The 12,526-nt window shown below is 40.1% G+C and overlaps 1 protein-coding gene across 1 annotated transcript in view; it reads left to right on the forward strand.

The window, feature by feature from the left end:
• Positions 1–12,526, forward strand: part of UBR4 (ubiquitin protein ligase E3 component n-recognin 4) — a 3,959,899-nt gene that overhangs the window by 2,410,335 nt on the left and 1,537,038 nt on the right. Inside the window, 1 exon segment of the mRNA XM_044087073.1 lies at positions 1,209–1,305. Coding sequence (XP_043943008.1) covers positions 1,209–1,305 — 97 coding nt within the window.

The following is a 12,526-nucleotide window of genomic DNA, read 5'->3' on the forward strand; positions in this document are numbered from 1 at the left end:
ATGGGTAGGGCGAGGAGCTTGAGAGCTGGATCCTAAGTCTGGAATTAACCGATTGGATCCAAGCCCATACATTGTGGAAGAATGAAAGTAGACAACACAGATGCCTAGTTATGTTAAGAACATAACTTTTAATTATTTACAATTTGGTAACTGGGTAGATGATCTGGTCTGCTGTCTCTCTCTAGTTATAACCGAGGTACAAAAGTACAAACTAAAAAAAAAACAGTGCAGTGCTTGGTAAGCCAAGTACAGGATGTTGAATAAGTACGTAAACATGTTTAATATTTACAGAAATTGCTAAGCAATATAGTTAGGATTAATAGTTTGCAGAAGAGTAAAATGTCACCATTAGCAGGGGTCTTGCAAGCAAGTTGTGTGATTTTTGATTTTTGCAAATATTGCTAGTTTATTTTTGAATATTGACACATTTTCAAGGTTTCTTGTGTCAGCAAGTTGTTGGTTTCTCATGGCTGGTACTATTCTTGAGAGTTCTTTTTTCCCAAAAGTGAGTTTAAAACCTAGGCCTGACCAGTATGACTGATTTTTTTTGGCTGCTTCTAATTGTGTAGTTTTCTTCTCATCTAGAACAGTATTTCAAAGGGAAGGCCATAGTGTATTGTTAGGATTTTAAATAGGGAGATTGAGTACATGCCCATACCTTGCTGGCTGGTTCATGCAGATGTGGGCATGGTGTGACCGACATGCCAAATGGCCATGATTTTGTGTGCAAATGATGCTTGTACAGATTTGACCATGACGTCATGCATGCAATTTACGTTTTTCCTCATTGTACTGCAATCTCGGAGTTGGTATATTTAACTTGCAAGGGGTGTAGGGGGCACAGGGGGGACACAACCACCCCTGCAAAAACGTAAAAAAAAAACACACAATACATTGGGTAATTGTAGTGCCCCCTTGAGTAATTGAGTACCAGATAAATATTCATGTGGCTGGTGAAGACATCAACATGAATATCCAGGGTTTAGGCAGGACTTGTTACTGTGCATACTGCGAGGTACTCATGTACCTGATTACCTTAAATAAGAGTATACTTGGTTATAAGTAAATCTACTAGGAATAGCGAGCCAGTGAGCCTTACTGTATAAGATGTAGTAGTGAGAATTCATATCAACAGAAAGGAAACCTAAATATTTTATTCCATGTTCGCAAACATAAACACTGGTTTAATAATTTTTCTTGATCTTTAGGCTCCACATGATTCGCTTGATGCTTTTAGAGCGCCTGCTACAAAACATGTCTCAACTCCATAATGTTGGAGGAGTGCGTGCAATTCCATATATGCAGGTAATTCATTTATTACTTATTCAGACTGTTGCTGTGTTCAATCTGTATTTGATTAGTAATTGATACTTATGTTACTGCTTTCTGTACCAAAGATAACAGCAACCTGCAGAAATAAAAATAATTTGTGAATGTTTTCAGTGATAGTTTTCTGCTCTGAATAGCCCATCTTTGATATCACTTCTTGCTGTGGGTGTCTGGTTTTCCTTTTTGTGCTGTGCAGTCACGTTCACTTATTTATGTTTTAGAGTTTTTAAATCTGAGTTGTCAATATTTTCTGAATTAAGTGGATGTACATTTGACTATCTTTTTTTGATTTTTCGTCTTGTAGTAGAATGATTAATATGGCTTATGTTTACATGTAGTCTTTGATGAAGAAATGTCATTCAGCTTCAATTACTCCATGAAATATCCCATTTTAACTGACAGTAACAGAGATTCACTTCCAGTGCTAATGTTTTATTTGCATATACTTTCGTTATTGTGTGGCTGCCCATTGCAGTTGATGTCCTAGGAGAAAATCTGCTATGACAAGTTGCATACCAGGGTCTGAAATGTCTTCCTTCCCCTCCTTCTTTGAAATGTTGGTGAAGGTTGCTCTCCTCCTATTTCTTATAATTACATTTATGTTGTAACCAGCCTAACCTGATCAAAAGCTATTTCTACTTTCAGCGTTTATTTTTGCTATTCAGCTTTCCAAGGTTTGTAACTCTGTTTCAGGTTTTGTTGAAAGATGTTTAACTTTTCCATCAAAAATCATTGCTAAGGAACATTGTTTGTGTTTTTAGTGATTGTCACAAAAAATATTGCATTAAAAATTAAATTTTTAGTCAGGATTCACTGGGGGGGAAGATACCTCATTTTTTGTAAGAAAGGTTTACTTTTCTCTGAAAAATTATATGTTGGGTCTACGACTAGAGATTTGGGAATTGTCATTATAAAATTTACCTCAAAATTTCTTTCAGTCAAGTTGTACCACCAGTTGTCTTGAGGCTTACTTCCTAATGAATGACTAAATGCTTGACTTCAACAATTGGCTAAGCTTCTGGTGTCATTCTAACGGGATCCAGTATCTGTCTGCCTGGGACGATATGGTTGACAGACCATGATGCTTTGCCAGAAATGGCCTGCACCTGTCACCCCTGGGATTCTGGATACTGGCTAAGGCTCTTGCCACCCCAATAGTTCCTTTTTTAGGCAAGGTTCAAATGACAAATTCACTGCCGTAACAGGAACAGGCGAGCAAAACTGAGGGTAATGCTACTCAGTGCTAGAAGTCTAAATCTCAAAATGCACTCCCTCAAGGTACTGCTTAAAATGGAGAACATCAATATCTGTGCAATGACTGAGACCTGGTTCAAGGCTCCAGAGAGCACCCATGCATTACCAGGCTATAACTCATACACGTTTTGGCCACCTAACCTGGACCGGAACACCAAAGGCAGAGATGTGCTCATATTCATTAAGGATATCCATGCCTCCAGGCTAGTTGCTCAGCATAATGCATCCAAGGCTGTCCAAGTGCAACTAACTCTGGAAAAACTGCAATCCAAATTGTAGGTTGCTACATATGCACATCATGCCCCAGGATTCCTACTCCTCTTTTCCTGCTATACTGGCAAATATTAGGGTTCAACTTAGGGAGTTGTTTCCAATGAAGTAAAAGGTTGGGGTCTATGGAACAAGCAGGACAGACTGAAACACACAGAGAAATGATGGCACTAATAAATGCTGTCAAATCTGTCATCCTTGGCACCCAGGCCATTTAGTAGTCACAGACAACACAACAGTGATGAGGTACATAAAGGAAAACAAATCCATCATCCTGGAAGACTGAAAACTAGCAACTCTGCAGCACATTTATCCTGCAGGCTGCTCACATTCTGTTGGAGCATAATGTTGTTGCAAACAAACTAAGCAAGACTAACACAGCCCCTCATGAATGGAATTTTAACCCAGCGGTCTTCCAGGAATTTATTCATCTGCTTCCCTCCATTACCAACGGATACTTAAATTCTGCTCCAAGTCTCCTTGCACAAAGGTTAGGATTACAGATGCCTTTTCATTCCTATGAATGGGAATGTTTATGTATGCTTTTCCACCTTTTCCCCTCAAACCCAGGGTTTTTCTAAAGTTTCAGACAGAATCTCCCAGAGTGTGATTGTGATCCTCTCTTGCTCCAGGCACAAGTAGTTCCCATTTCTTTCAAAAATGGCCAAGGGCATTTAACACTAGCTTTTTCACAGGATGGACTTAATTACACAGGATAGAGGTTGTTTGATAAACCCCAGCCTTCAGTTTTTCGGTCCACTGTGTGTGCTTGGTGATGTAATTGGAATGCCTTTTATGCACCTGCTTTCTGAGGACATGCAGCAGGTGTTAAAGGGGGCTAAGAAACCTTCTACTAGAAAATCATATTTGATGAAGTAGAAACAATTTTCTAGTGGGTGACAAAGTAAGACTCTGGACATTTTTCAGGCACAGATGCCTCTGGTTTTACAGTATTTGTGTGAATTATCTTCTGGCCTTTTTTACTGTCCTGTCAAGATTTACCTTTCAGTCATCTGTGCTTGTTTACCTGTGGAATCCCCCCACCCACCCCCAAATAAGATATTTCTTGAAAGTACATATCCACCCACCCACCTGGAAGACAGTTGGCTCCTTGAGAATGATACTTTTGTACTGGAGAAACTTAACACTTGCCTTTTGAACCTGATCTTGCAGCTGATTTGATGTTCGTAACCCTTGAAAACAGTGTTGCTTTTCTTGCAGAAATTAGAGCAATGAGTATCCGAGGTACAAACTCTTATGACAATTCAACCTTATCTAGTCTTTCATGAGCGTAGGGAAACTTTGAGAACAAGCCCGTCAAACATGCTTAATGTGATTTCAGAGTTTGTCTTGAGCCAGGCTAAACATATCCCTATTTTCTTCACAGAACCAAAAGAAAATGGAGGCTGAATTTTACATTGACAGCACAGAAAACTTTCAGGAATTCTGATTAGCCAATTGCTTTCTGAGATTGTCCATGATGATGCCATTTGTTACTCTCACCATAAGAAAATACCTTCGGGGGGAGTCAACGCCCACTCAACTAGGACTTTTGACTACTTCTGTGACCTTTTGGAAGGGAGGAAATTCTAGAAATCTTCTGTAGGCAGTAACTTGGTTATCTGTGCACACTTTTAGCAAGCACTACAAATTAGATTCTTTCTTTAGGCCCAAAGCAGGCTTTGCTAGGACTGTTATCCAAGGGCTCCTAAACTCTAATCCTTTTTTCCCCCTCCCTTTCTTTCTGAGCTCTGAGATTCTGCCCATGTAGCTTGGGCTACTGCAACAATGATCTAATGATGAACACAGCTTAGTTTTCCAAGTAAACATTCTATAATAGTAGATTTTAAAATAGATCACTGTTGCAATAGGAACACCCTCCCTTCACCCCCCCCCTCATTTTATTATATTTTATGCTGGGGTGATGTTAGTTGTTCCTTTTCCTTTTTTCTTCTCGTGCTTAGCTTGCAGAACTCTACCATCCCTTACTCTGAGGTGAGTCGGTTGTGGAAGCTTGGAGCCCTAACCACTGATGTTATAAGATCATAGGAGGTTACTAGGGTAATGGCCCTGGACCCCTTACAAGCCTAGACAAGATTTTATCCCCAAAAAGAAACCTCAGTCAGCACCTGTCCATAGGTGGAACCCTTGGGACAAATTTGTGGTTTCCCATCCACTCATCAAAGTTGCATTTGAAGAGGGTCAGCGAGGTACTGTGACGTGTATGGGAAGTATGTTCCAAAGACTGGGCAGTCTGTGGGAGGCGAACATATCTCTTCAGCAGGTTTTGTTGATGTCCCATATTAGATTCAGACCTTTCGAGTGGGTAATGCACGAGGAGTTAGACTTACTGATGTGGCACATCTCTAGTAGTGCAGGGTCCGAGATTGCCTTGTAGGCGAGACACAGATCACCACTGAGCAATCTGTACGATACCAAGTAACGTGATAGTGATTTAAGCCTGTCCACATAGGAGTACTAATTCAGAACAAACCTGGGCTTTGCCATGGAGTTTCCTGACTTAACTAAAGAAGACTTTGTGGTTTTCCTTTGTTTCGGTGGCTAGTTTCAGTTGGCTTTGGTGGTTTTCACTAGTGATCTAATTTGCTTGTTGAGTCTAAGGAGGGAGTTTTTCCATATTGGAATTTGTTTCTTTTTACCCTTCAACAGTTTTGCTCTCTTCAAGCTGCAAAGTGGTTAGGGCTTGTGGAAGGTGCCCTTAAGCTTTGCAAGCTGGCCAGATATCATGTACTAAGTAGGATGTGTAAAGCATTTTTCTGTGGTTACTGCAACAGTGCTCTATTCAAACATGTACCCTGTTGCATTTAATTAACTATTTGATTTTCTTTTACTGCATCTGTATTTTCAAGTTGTCGAATTCAAAAAGCACAGTTATAAGTTCCTGTAGAAAATGACCCAACTTTGACCACTTGAGGTTTATTATGGAACATTTTAGTTTAAGTATCTCAGCACTTAATCCACAAAACTCTGGCTTATCTTTCATCAACAAGTCAACAATAAATTTTCATTGAATAGTGTTTCATCATTGCTGACACACATGCTCCCCTTTCCTTGTTTTCCTGTGTGTATAAGGTGATGCAGTTGAGTTCCAGGTTCCATCATTTGCGTTCAGACTGAAAGGCTTCTGCATGCATTCTTGAAGGAATTAATGGAAACAGTTGCCTCAAGATCTTTATAACTTTTAAAACCAGAATGTAGGAATATGACTTCACATTTCAGCCATCTGTTATAAGACCCTACGTTTTCACTGTAAATCTGAACTTATTCCAATATCATGAGGTCGTTATCAGAGTGGAAAAATCCTATGGCGATGCCTTCATAATGGATAGCATTGCTGCAGTGGCATTTCTCAGGAATGGGAACTCAGTGGTAGGTGCACATCTGCCCATTGAGCCTGACTTTGAGACCTATTGATGCCCTGTACATGGGCTGGTCTCCTCCCCAGACTGTAGATGCTGCTGTGAAGTCAGGTATACAAGGAAGTTTATGTTCATTTAATTTTGCTGTGAGAAAGGCATTCATGATTCTGTGCTCCTTGCCCCCATCAGGGTATTCATCAAAATTATTCCAGATTGATAAGGTTCCTTTCTGTGAAATTTTTTGCACTTTATTATCCGCTGTAATGTTATTTGTTGCCATTACTTGCAGTAGGGATCTTTGTGATTACTGCAGTGTGTATTCCTGTAGATTTCCAAGACTGATGACATCCATGGAAAAAGTTTCCACCAGTTGTACCTGTAGATGACATAACGTTCCAAGTGATTTCTTGTTTCATTGCCTTTTGAAGGATGATCTTGTAGAAACTTGAAAAGAATATGTTCATAGGTAAATACTAGGTTAGCTGCCCTTGTGGGCCTTTTTAACCTTAGCCATTTTCCCTTTTTGTGCTCTAAATAACGGGTCTATATTATAAGCTCGAAAGGACAAAGCCACAAATGCTCACGAGTGAAAACGGTGGACATTGAAGGGGGTCTTTTGGGATTGCGGTACAGTGGAGACGGATATATTTGACCACATTTCCACCATACATGTATATATATTTATTTATTACCTAAAAGAAAATTACATTTTAGTTAAATGTTAAAACAAACAATATTAATATTATATAAATATAAATATAAAATAAAATATTAAAATATTTATTTATATATATTTTAAAAAAAAAATGTTCTATAATCAAAAACTTAAATTTATATCTCCTTACATATTTTACTATGCTTATAAGCATTGCTTTCTTTCTTTCTTGAAATTTCATAAATATGTTCCATAGATTATTTTTCTTAAACTCTTTTTTTCGATACCAACATAAAAAAAGCCACACTTTTCACAAAAAAGCAAGTACACTATCCCTTTTTGTGCAGCAGTTGAAATATTCGACTACTTATCTTTTTTGTTCCTCTTTGAAATATATGCCCCTTCCATTACGCTAGTACCCTTCTTGTTGTTATGTCTGGTACTGGGCATCCTCTTACTTTCAAAATGTTTGCCATATTTCTATATTCATATATATTACTTTTCTATGGATGTCATGATATTCTACATCCATCAAAAAAAGCTAAACCTATCCCATTCTTTATCCTTATCTTTATGATGTTACTGTTTATACCATTGTATTCTAACACTAAGAGCCTTCCCAAGTCATCCAGATTTTTACTATTACCACTTATTATAGGCCCAATATTTAGGTGGTGTATTTGTCCTTTATTTTCTCTTTATATATTTATATGGGTTTTGCTATTTCTTCCTTCATTCTTTCTATTCTTATTGCTTTTGTGTTTTTTTTGGGGGTAGCCTTTCAACATCTCTTTCTAATACTCAATTTGACCTTTTTTTCATGATGTTGTTTTCCACTAAGTCATGCAGTACCCCAATAAACCCTTACTTATATTTTTTTTTAATTTTTTTACAGAGCACTTTACAGGCAGGGAGAGGAATTACAGTATGGGGATCTAATATATTTATATTAATGTATGTCTATCTTAAATTATTAAACAACAAATATAAAATTCAACATCTAAAAACAAACATAGTGGTGAAACTCAGAAAGTTAGTGTGAAAATTCAAATATTCCAAAATTTCCATCTATCCAAAAAATCCAGCTCTCTATCTCTCCAATCAAAAAAAAAAAACCTCTATAATATCCTCAAACCCCTTGTAAATGGATTTGAGGACTTTTGTTCCCAAATTTTAAAATAAGATTAAAAAAAAATAATTATTGCTCAAAAACCAAATCCATGCCATAAGCATGCTATTTTTGTCATTCTAGTCATGCCCTTCATATCCAAAAACTATATCCTCCAATAATATCTTACCCATCATCATAGGTGGAAAGGAAAAAAACTACACTAATAGTTATATATTTGACCTTTCCTCACTGTGGTGTGATCCTTGAGTTGGAATGTATAGTTAGCGGGGGTGGGGGGTACAGCCCCCCACAATAAGGAGTTCGATGTTTTCCGTTTTCGCTCATATGAGCGTTCGTTTTTTTCCTTTCGAGCTTATAATATAGACCCCTAAATAGCATATCTCATTTTGTTATAGATTGGCCTTACCCATCCCATGGGTGATAATTTTATTATCCCATATGAGAGTAACTGGGATCATACCATGGATAATTTGAGAGGACCCATGCATGGGATAAAGCACTTAGGAGCTGTCTCAGTCAATTAGTAGTACGGGAGCAGTCCTGGAGTAAAATTTCTGTTTCCCATCCATAGAGCTAAGTTGTGCTCGAATATGGACAGGGATAACGTTTGATGTGATGTTGTCCAGTCACTGCTTTATTCTCACTGATGGGTCAGATCCAATCCATCGGAGCAGTCTCAGCCTTTACCAAAGCTCAAAGGCTTCAACAAGCTTATGGGCACTCTCCCTATCCCAGAATGCAACTCACAATTACCTCTGATCTCGTTTGCCGCTCATGAAGATTAACTCGTTTTCAACAGCTTTGGGCTAAATATTTCAGTTTTTACCAGTATTAGCTTTAGGTTGTTAATTCTCTATTTCTTTATTATTACTTGATAGCTCTTCCTGTTTCAAGCCTGTTTTTAGTTAAAGGGCTTCTTTTCTACCCTTTCCATCTTGCTTTTCCTGACTGATGTTTAGCCACTTCATTATTTCTCCCTTTAAAGTTAACCCTTTGTGTGCTTCTGCTAACTCAGATAACACTTGGTAATTTAAAACAAAAATAAATAAAAATAACTTAAATCTTTAAGTGTAATGTTATTTTAATATCTCTTTAACGTCCGTTTAAATTAGAGGTAGTTTTGTCTTATTTCCTGTTTTCTCTTCTTTTTTGACCCTTCCCTTGTCTTATACTGCTCAAAGTGTCTCAGAAAGATAATAAACCGTTAGGTTTTAAAAAATGCAAGGACTGTGGGGGAAAAAAAGATGCCCCTAAGTGATTCACACACTGTGTGTGTATTGTTTAGGTCATTGCACCTTCAGGAGTCGTGCTGCTTATGCTATGGTTGTAATCAAAGGGCATTATTGGAGCATAAAAACAAGCTCATTCTGAAAGGGTTATTGAAAACCTCCCTACTCAGAAGCCATACCTGAAAGACCAGAATCCTTAAAATCTTACCAGTCTGTCAAGTCTACTATATCGGACAAATCTACAAAAAGAGCTTCCTCGGCTGCAAAGTCTACTTGGAGCCAAAGGAAGATATCTTCCCCTGCTTCTTCATCGGAGCAGACAGACCAGGTCTGACAAGGAGCCAAAACAGTCCTGTATCTCAACTCAAACCTTTTCAGTACTTGCAGAATTTTCAATAAGGAGCCGATCACCTACTTTGGATCCAGTGTCTCCTTGGCTCCATTCTCCTATTTTGCCGAAGTCTCCAACCCTTTTAACCCGGTCAACCAGGAGCCTTTCTGATGAAGATGTAGATTGGGTGATGCAGAGACTCCTGAAGACACCGGCCTTGGCTAAGCTTTTATTAGATCCAAACCCAAAGGTATCGGATCCAACAACATTCCCATATTCAGCACCTATTCCTCCTCCGATCCAACCTTGTGCTTTGGAGCTGGAAATTTCTGAGGTTTTACTAGTGCCTGTGTTGGATCCGAAGCCCAAAGGCTCCTTGGATCAGACATTGCTTCTGAGTTCCTCTGCTGTTTGGGAAACTGAGGACTGTAAGAGCCAACATTCCCTTATCCGCAGCTGGGGAGCGGGATTGTGCAGTTTTATTCAATCTTACCTCTTGAGGCTTCAGCGCAGCTGAGTTTGGCTCCTACCTCGGTTTCAGGTCGAATGTCTTCTGGTCCGGGGGTTCCATTGGCTCCAACATCTTTTCCATTGGGTCCAGGGATTTCTTCGAACCAGGGGCGGGGGACATTTGAGATTGAGTAGAGTATTGTCTCCACAGACAAAAACACAGGCTACTGAGGAACTTCTTCCCTCCTCTCAGCTGGCGTCTTCATCTGCCCACATTACCCATCCACAGGGATGCAGAGACTCAAGGTGGTCTCAAGATATCCTGCAAGGAACTTCCCCTTCTTCCGAAAGTTCCCCCAGATGATCTCACTGAGGAAGTGCCTTGGAAGAGAAGCTGCAAGAGGAAGCACCTGGACTCACCAGAGGAGTCAGTCACTTCAGACACTGACCTCTATGAAGCAGAAGGGTCCTCCCGGTCATCTCCTGAAGATGTCTCCTTTGGAAACATCCTGGAAATGTTAAAATAGAGAGGTGGCTGGCAGTCCAGCTCCCCTTATGCTGAGGAGTCAGTCTATCTGAAGGCCTTTAGGTCTCGTCCTTCCACCTCTTGGGTGACTCCGCCTTCTTATGAGCTATTGATTTAATCTCTTGGAAGGTGAGGGAGACCCCAGATACCATAGTGCCCACTCCTAGGAGGGAAAATAAGTACATTACTTCCCCGAAAGACAAAACTTTTCTATCCAAGGGAGTAGCCGTAGATGCCATGGTGGTGACCACTGAATAACTCTCTGAAACAAGTTCCTATATCCAGCCTCCTAATAAAGATTCTAGGACCATGGACAGATATGGGAAGCATGCGTTCTCTTCAGCGACCTTTGGTGTTTCGTCACTGAGCTACCTATGCCATTTTAATGAGACTGCAGAGGGATCTTTTAAAAGAACTGTCAGATGCCCTCCAAGGAGCTGTAGCTGATGAGATCACAAAAAAGGTAGCCCTCACAGCTCGCTGCCTTATACTCTAACAAACTCATCCATAAGGCTGATTTCATATGCAGCGGATGGAGTGAGTTGGGCAGTGGGTTTATGTATTTCTCTTCGCCTTTATGGGTTCCTTCCAGGTTTTCCTTCGTTAATGCCTCATTTGATGGCTCTTCTTTGTTTGGGCCCAAAGTAAAAGAAATACTCACCAGATGTAAGCAAGAGGGCAAGACTTTATCTGCTGTTGGAGTATGTTTTTTTCACTCCTACCAGACCCCTTCCCAAAGGGCAGAGAGGTAGTGGAAAGATGTGGTTCAGGAGACCTCAAAGGTCTTTCTTAGACACACAGGGTGAAAGTTCCCCCAGAGGCAGAGGGGGGAGCAACAATGGAAGGCACTGACCACGCGGCAGAGGAGACCCACAAAATCAGGACTCTAGAGAAACTTTATTTGGAAAGCCCTTTCAGCACTTTTGAAGGGAGGCCTGATTGTACACCTCTGGAGGCAATTGGGAGGCGATTTTGTCTGCATCTTCAAGCCTGGCTAGACATGACATAAATGACAAATGGGTGCAAAGAATAATATCCAGAGGTTACATTATCCCTTTTCCCTTCCAGTTCTCGAAAACACAAGATTTCCAGACGTTCCACCCAGTCAGATAGAGCAAGCAGTTTTAGAAGTCTCAAAGTTGCCAAGCAAAAGAGTCTTCCAAGAAGTACTCGCAGACCAGAGAGGATCCAGAACTTACTCAAGATTCTTTTTAGTTTCCAAGAAAACAGGGGTGCGGAAGACCAATCTTGGATCCCAGCACATTAAACAAATCAGTAAAAAAGAGCAAGTTCTGGAAGGTTACACTGCAGTTGATAACTCCGTTTTTGGAAAAAGACAATTGGACATTCTCTTTAGACCTCTTAAGACACGTACAGCCCACTCAGTAGTGGCGGCTCACCTGAGACTACAAGGATTCCGGGTGTTTCCATATCCAGATAACCGCCCCAACTGGGCATCTTCTGCTACAGGCCCGAGAGACTACATTACAAACCTGTCAAGGCTAAGTATTATGATGAACTGTGAAAAATCTGCTTTAAAACCCTGTCAGACATCGAGTTTTATAGGAGCAGAGTTAGACACACACACAGGATGATAGCAAGCCTTACCTCCAGAAAGGATGTACACTTTACTAAGTCAGGTAGAGAGTTTAGTAAGGAAGAAATGAGCACCTGCTAAACTAGTACTTCAGGTACTTGGCATGATGGCAGCTTCAATTGTTCTGCTACCGTTGACATGCCTTCACATGAGGTTACTTCAATGACTGCTGTTGAAACAGTGGTCTCTCCTAGAAGTTCCCGTGCCTCACAAGATTTTGATAACCAGTTCTTGTAAACGAGACCTTTTGTGGTGGATTCAATCACCTCAGGTAGCTCAAGGCCATCTTTTTACACTTGCCCTACCCAAAGCCTTGGTGACCACAGACGCTTCCCAGATAGGGTTGGATGTATTATCTCCGAAAGACAGTCCA

This window comes from Protopterus annectens, chromosome 1.part1 (assembly GCF_019279795.1).
Source record: "Protopterus annectens isolate FY-2018-M chromosome 1.part1, PAN1.0, whole genome shotgun sequence".
In the NCBI taxonomy this organism is placed as follows: Eukaryota; Metazoa; Chordata; order Ceratodontiformes; family Protopteridae; genus Protopterus; species Protopterus annectens.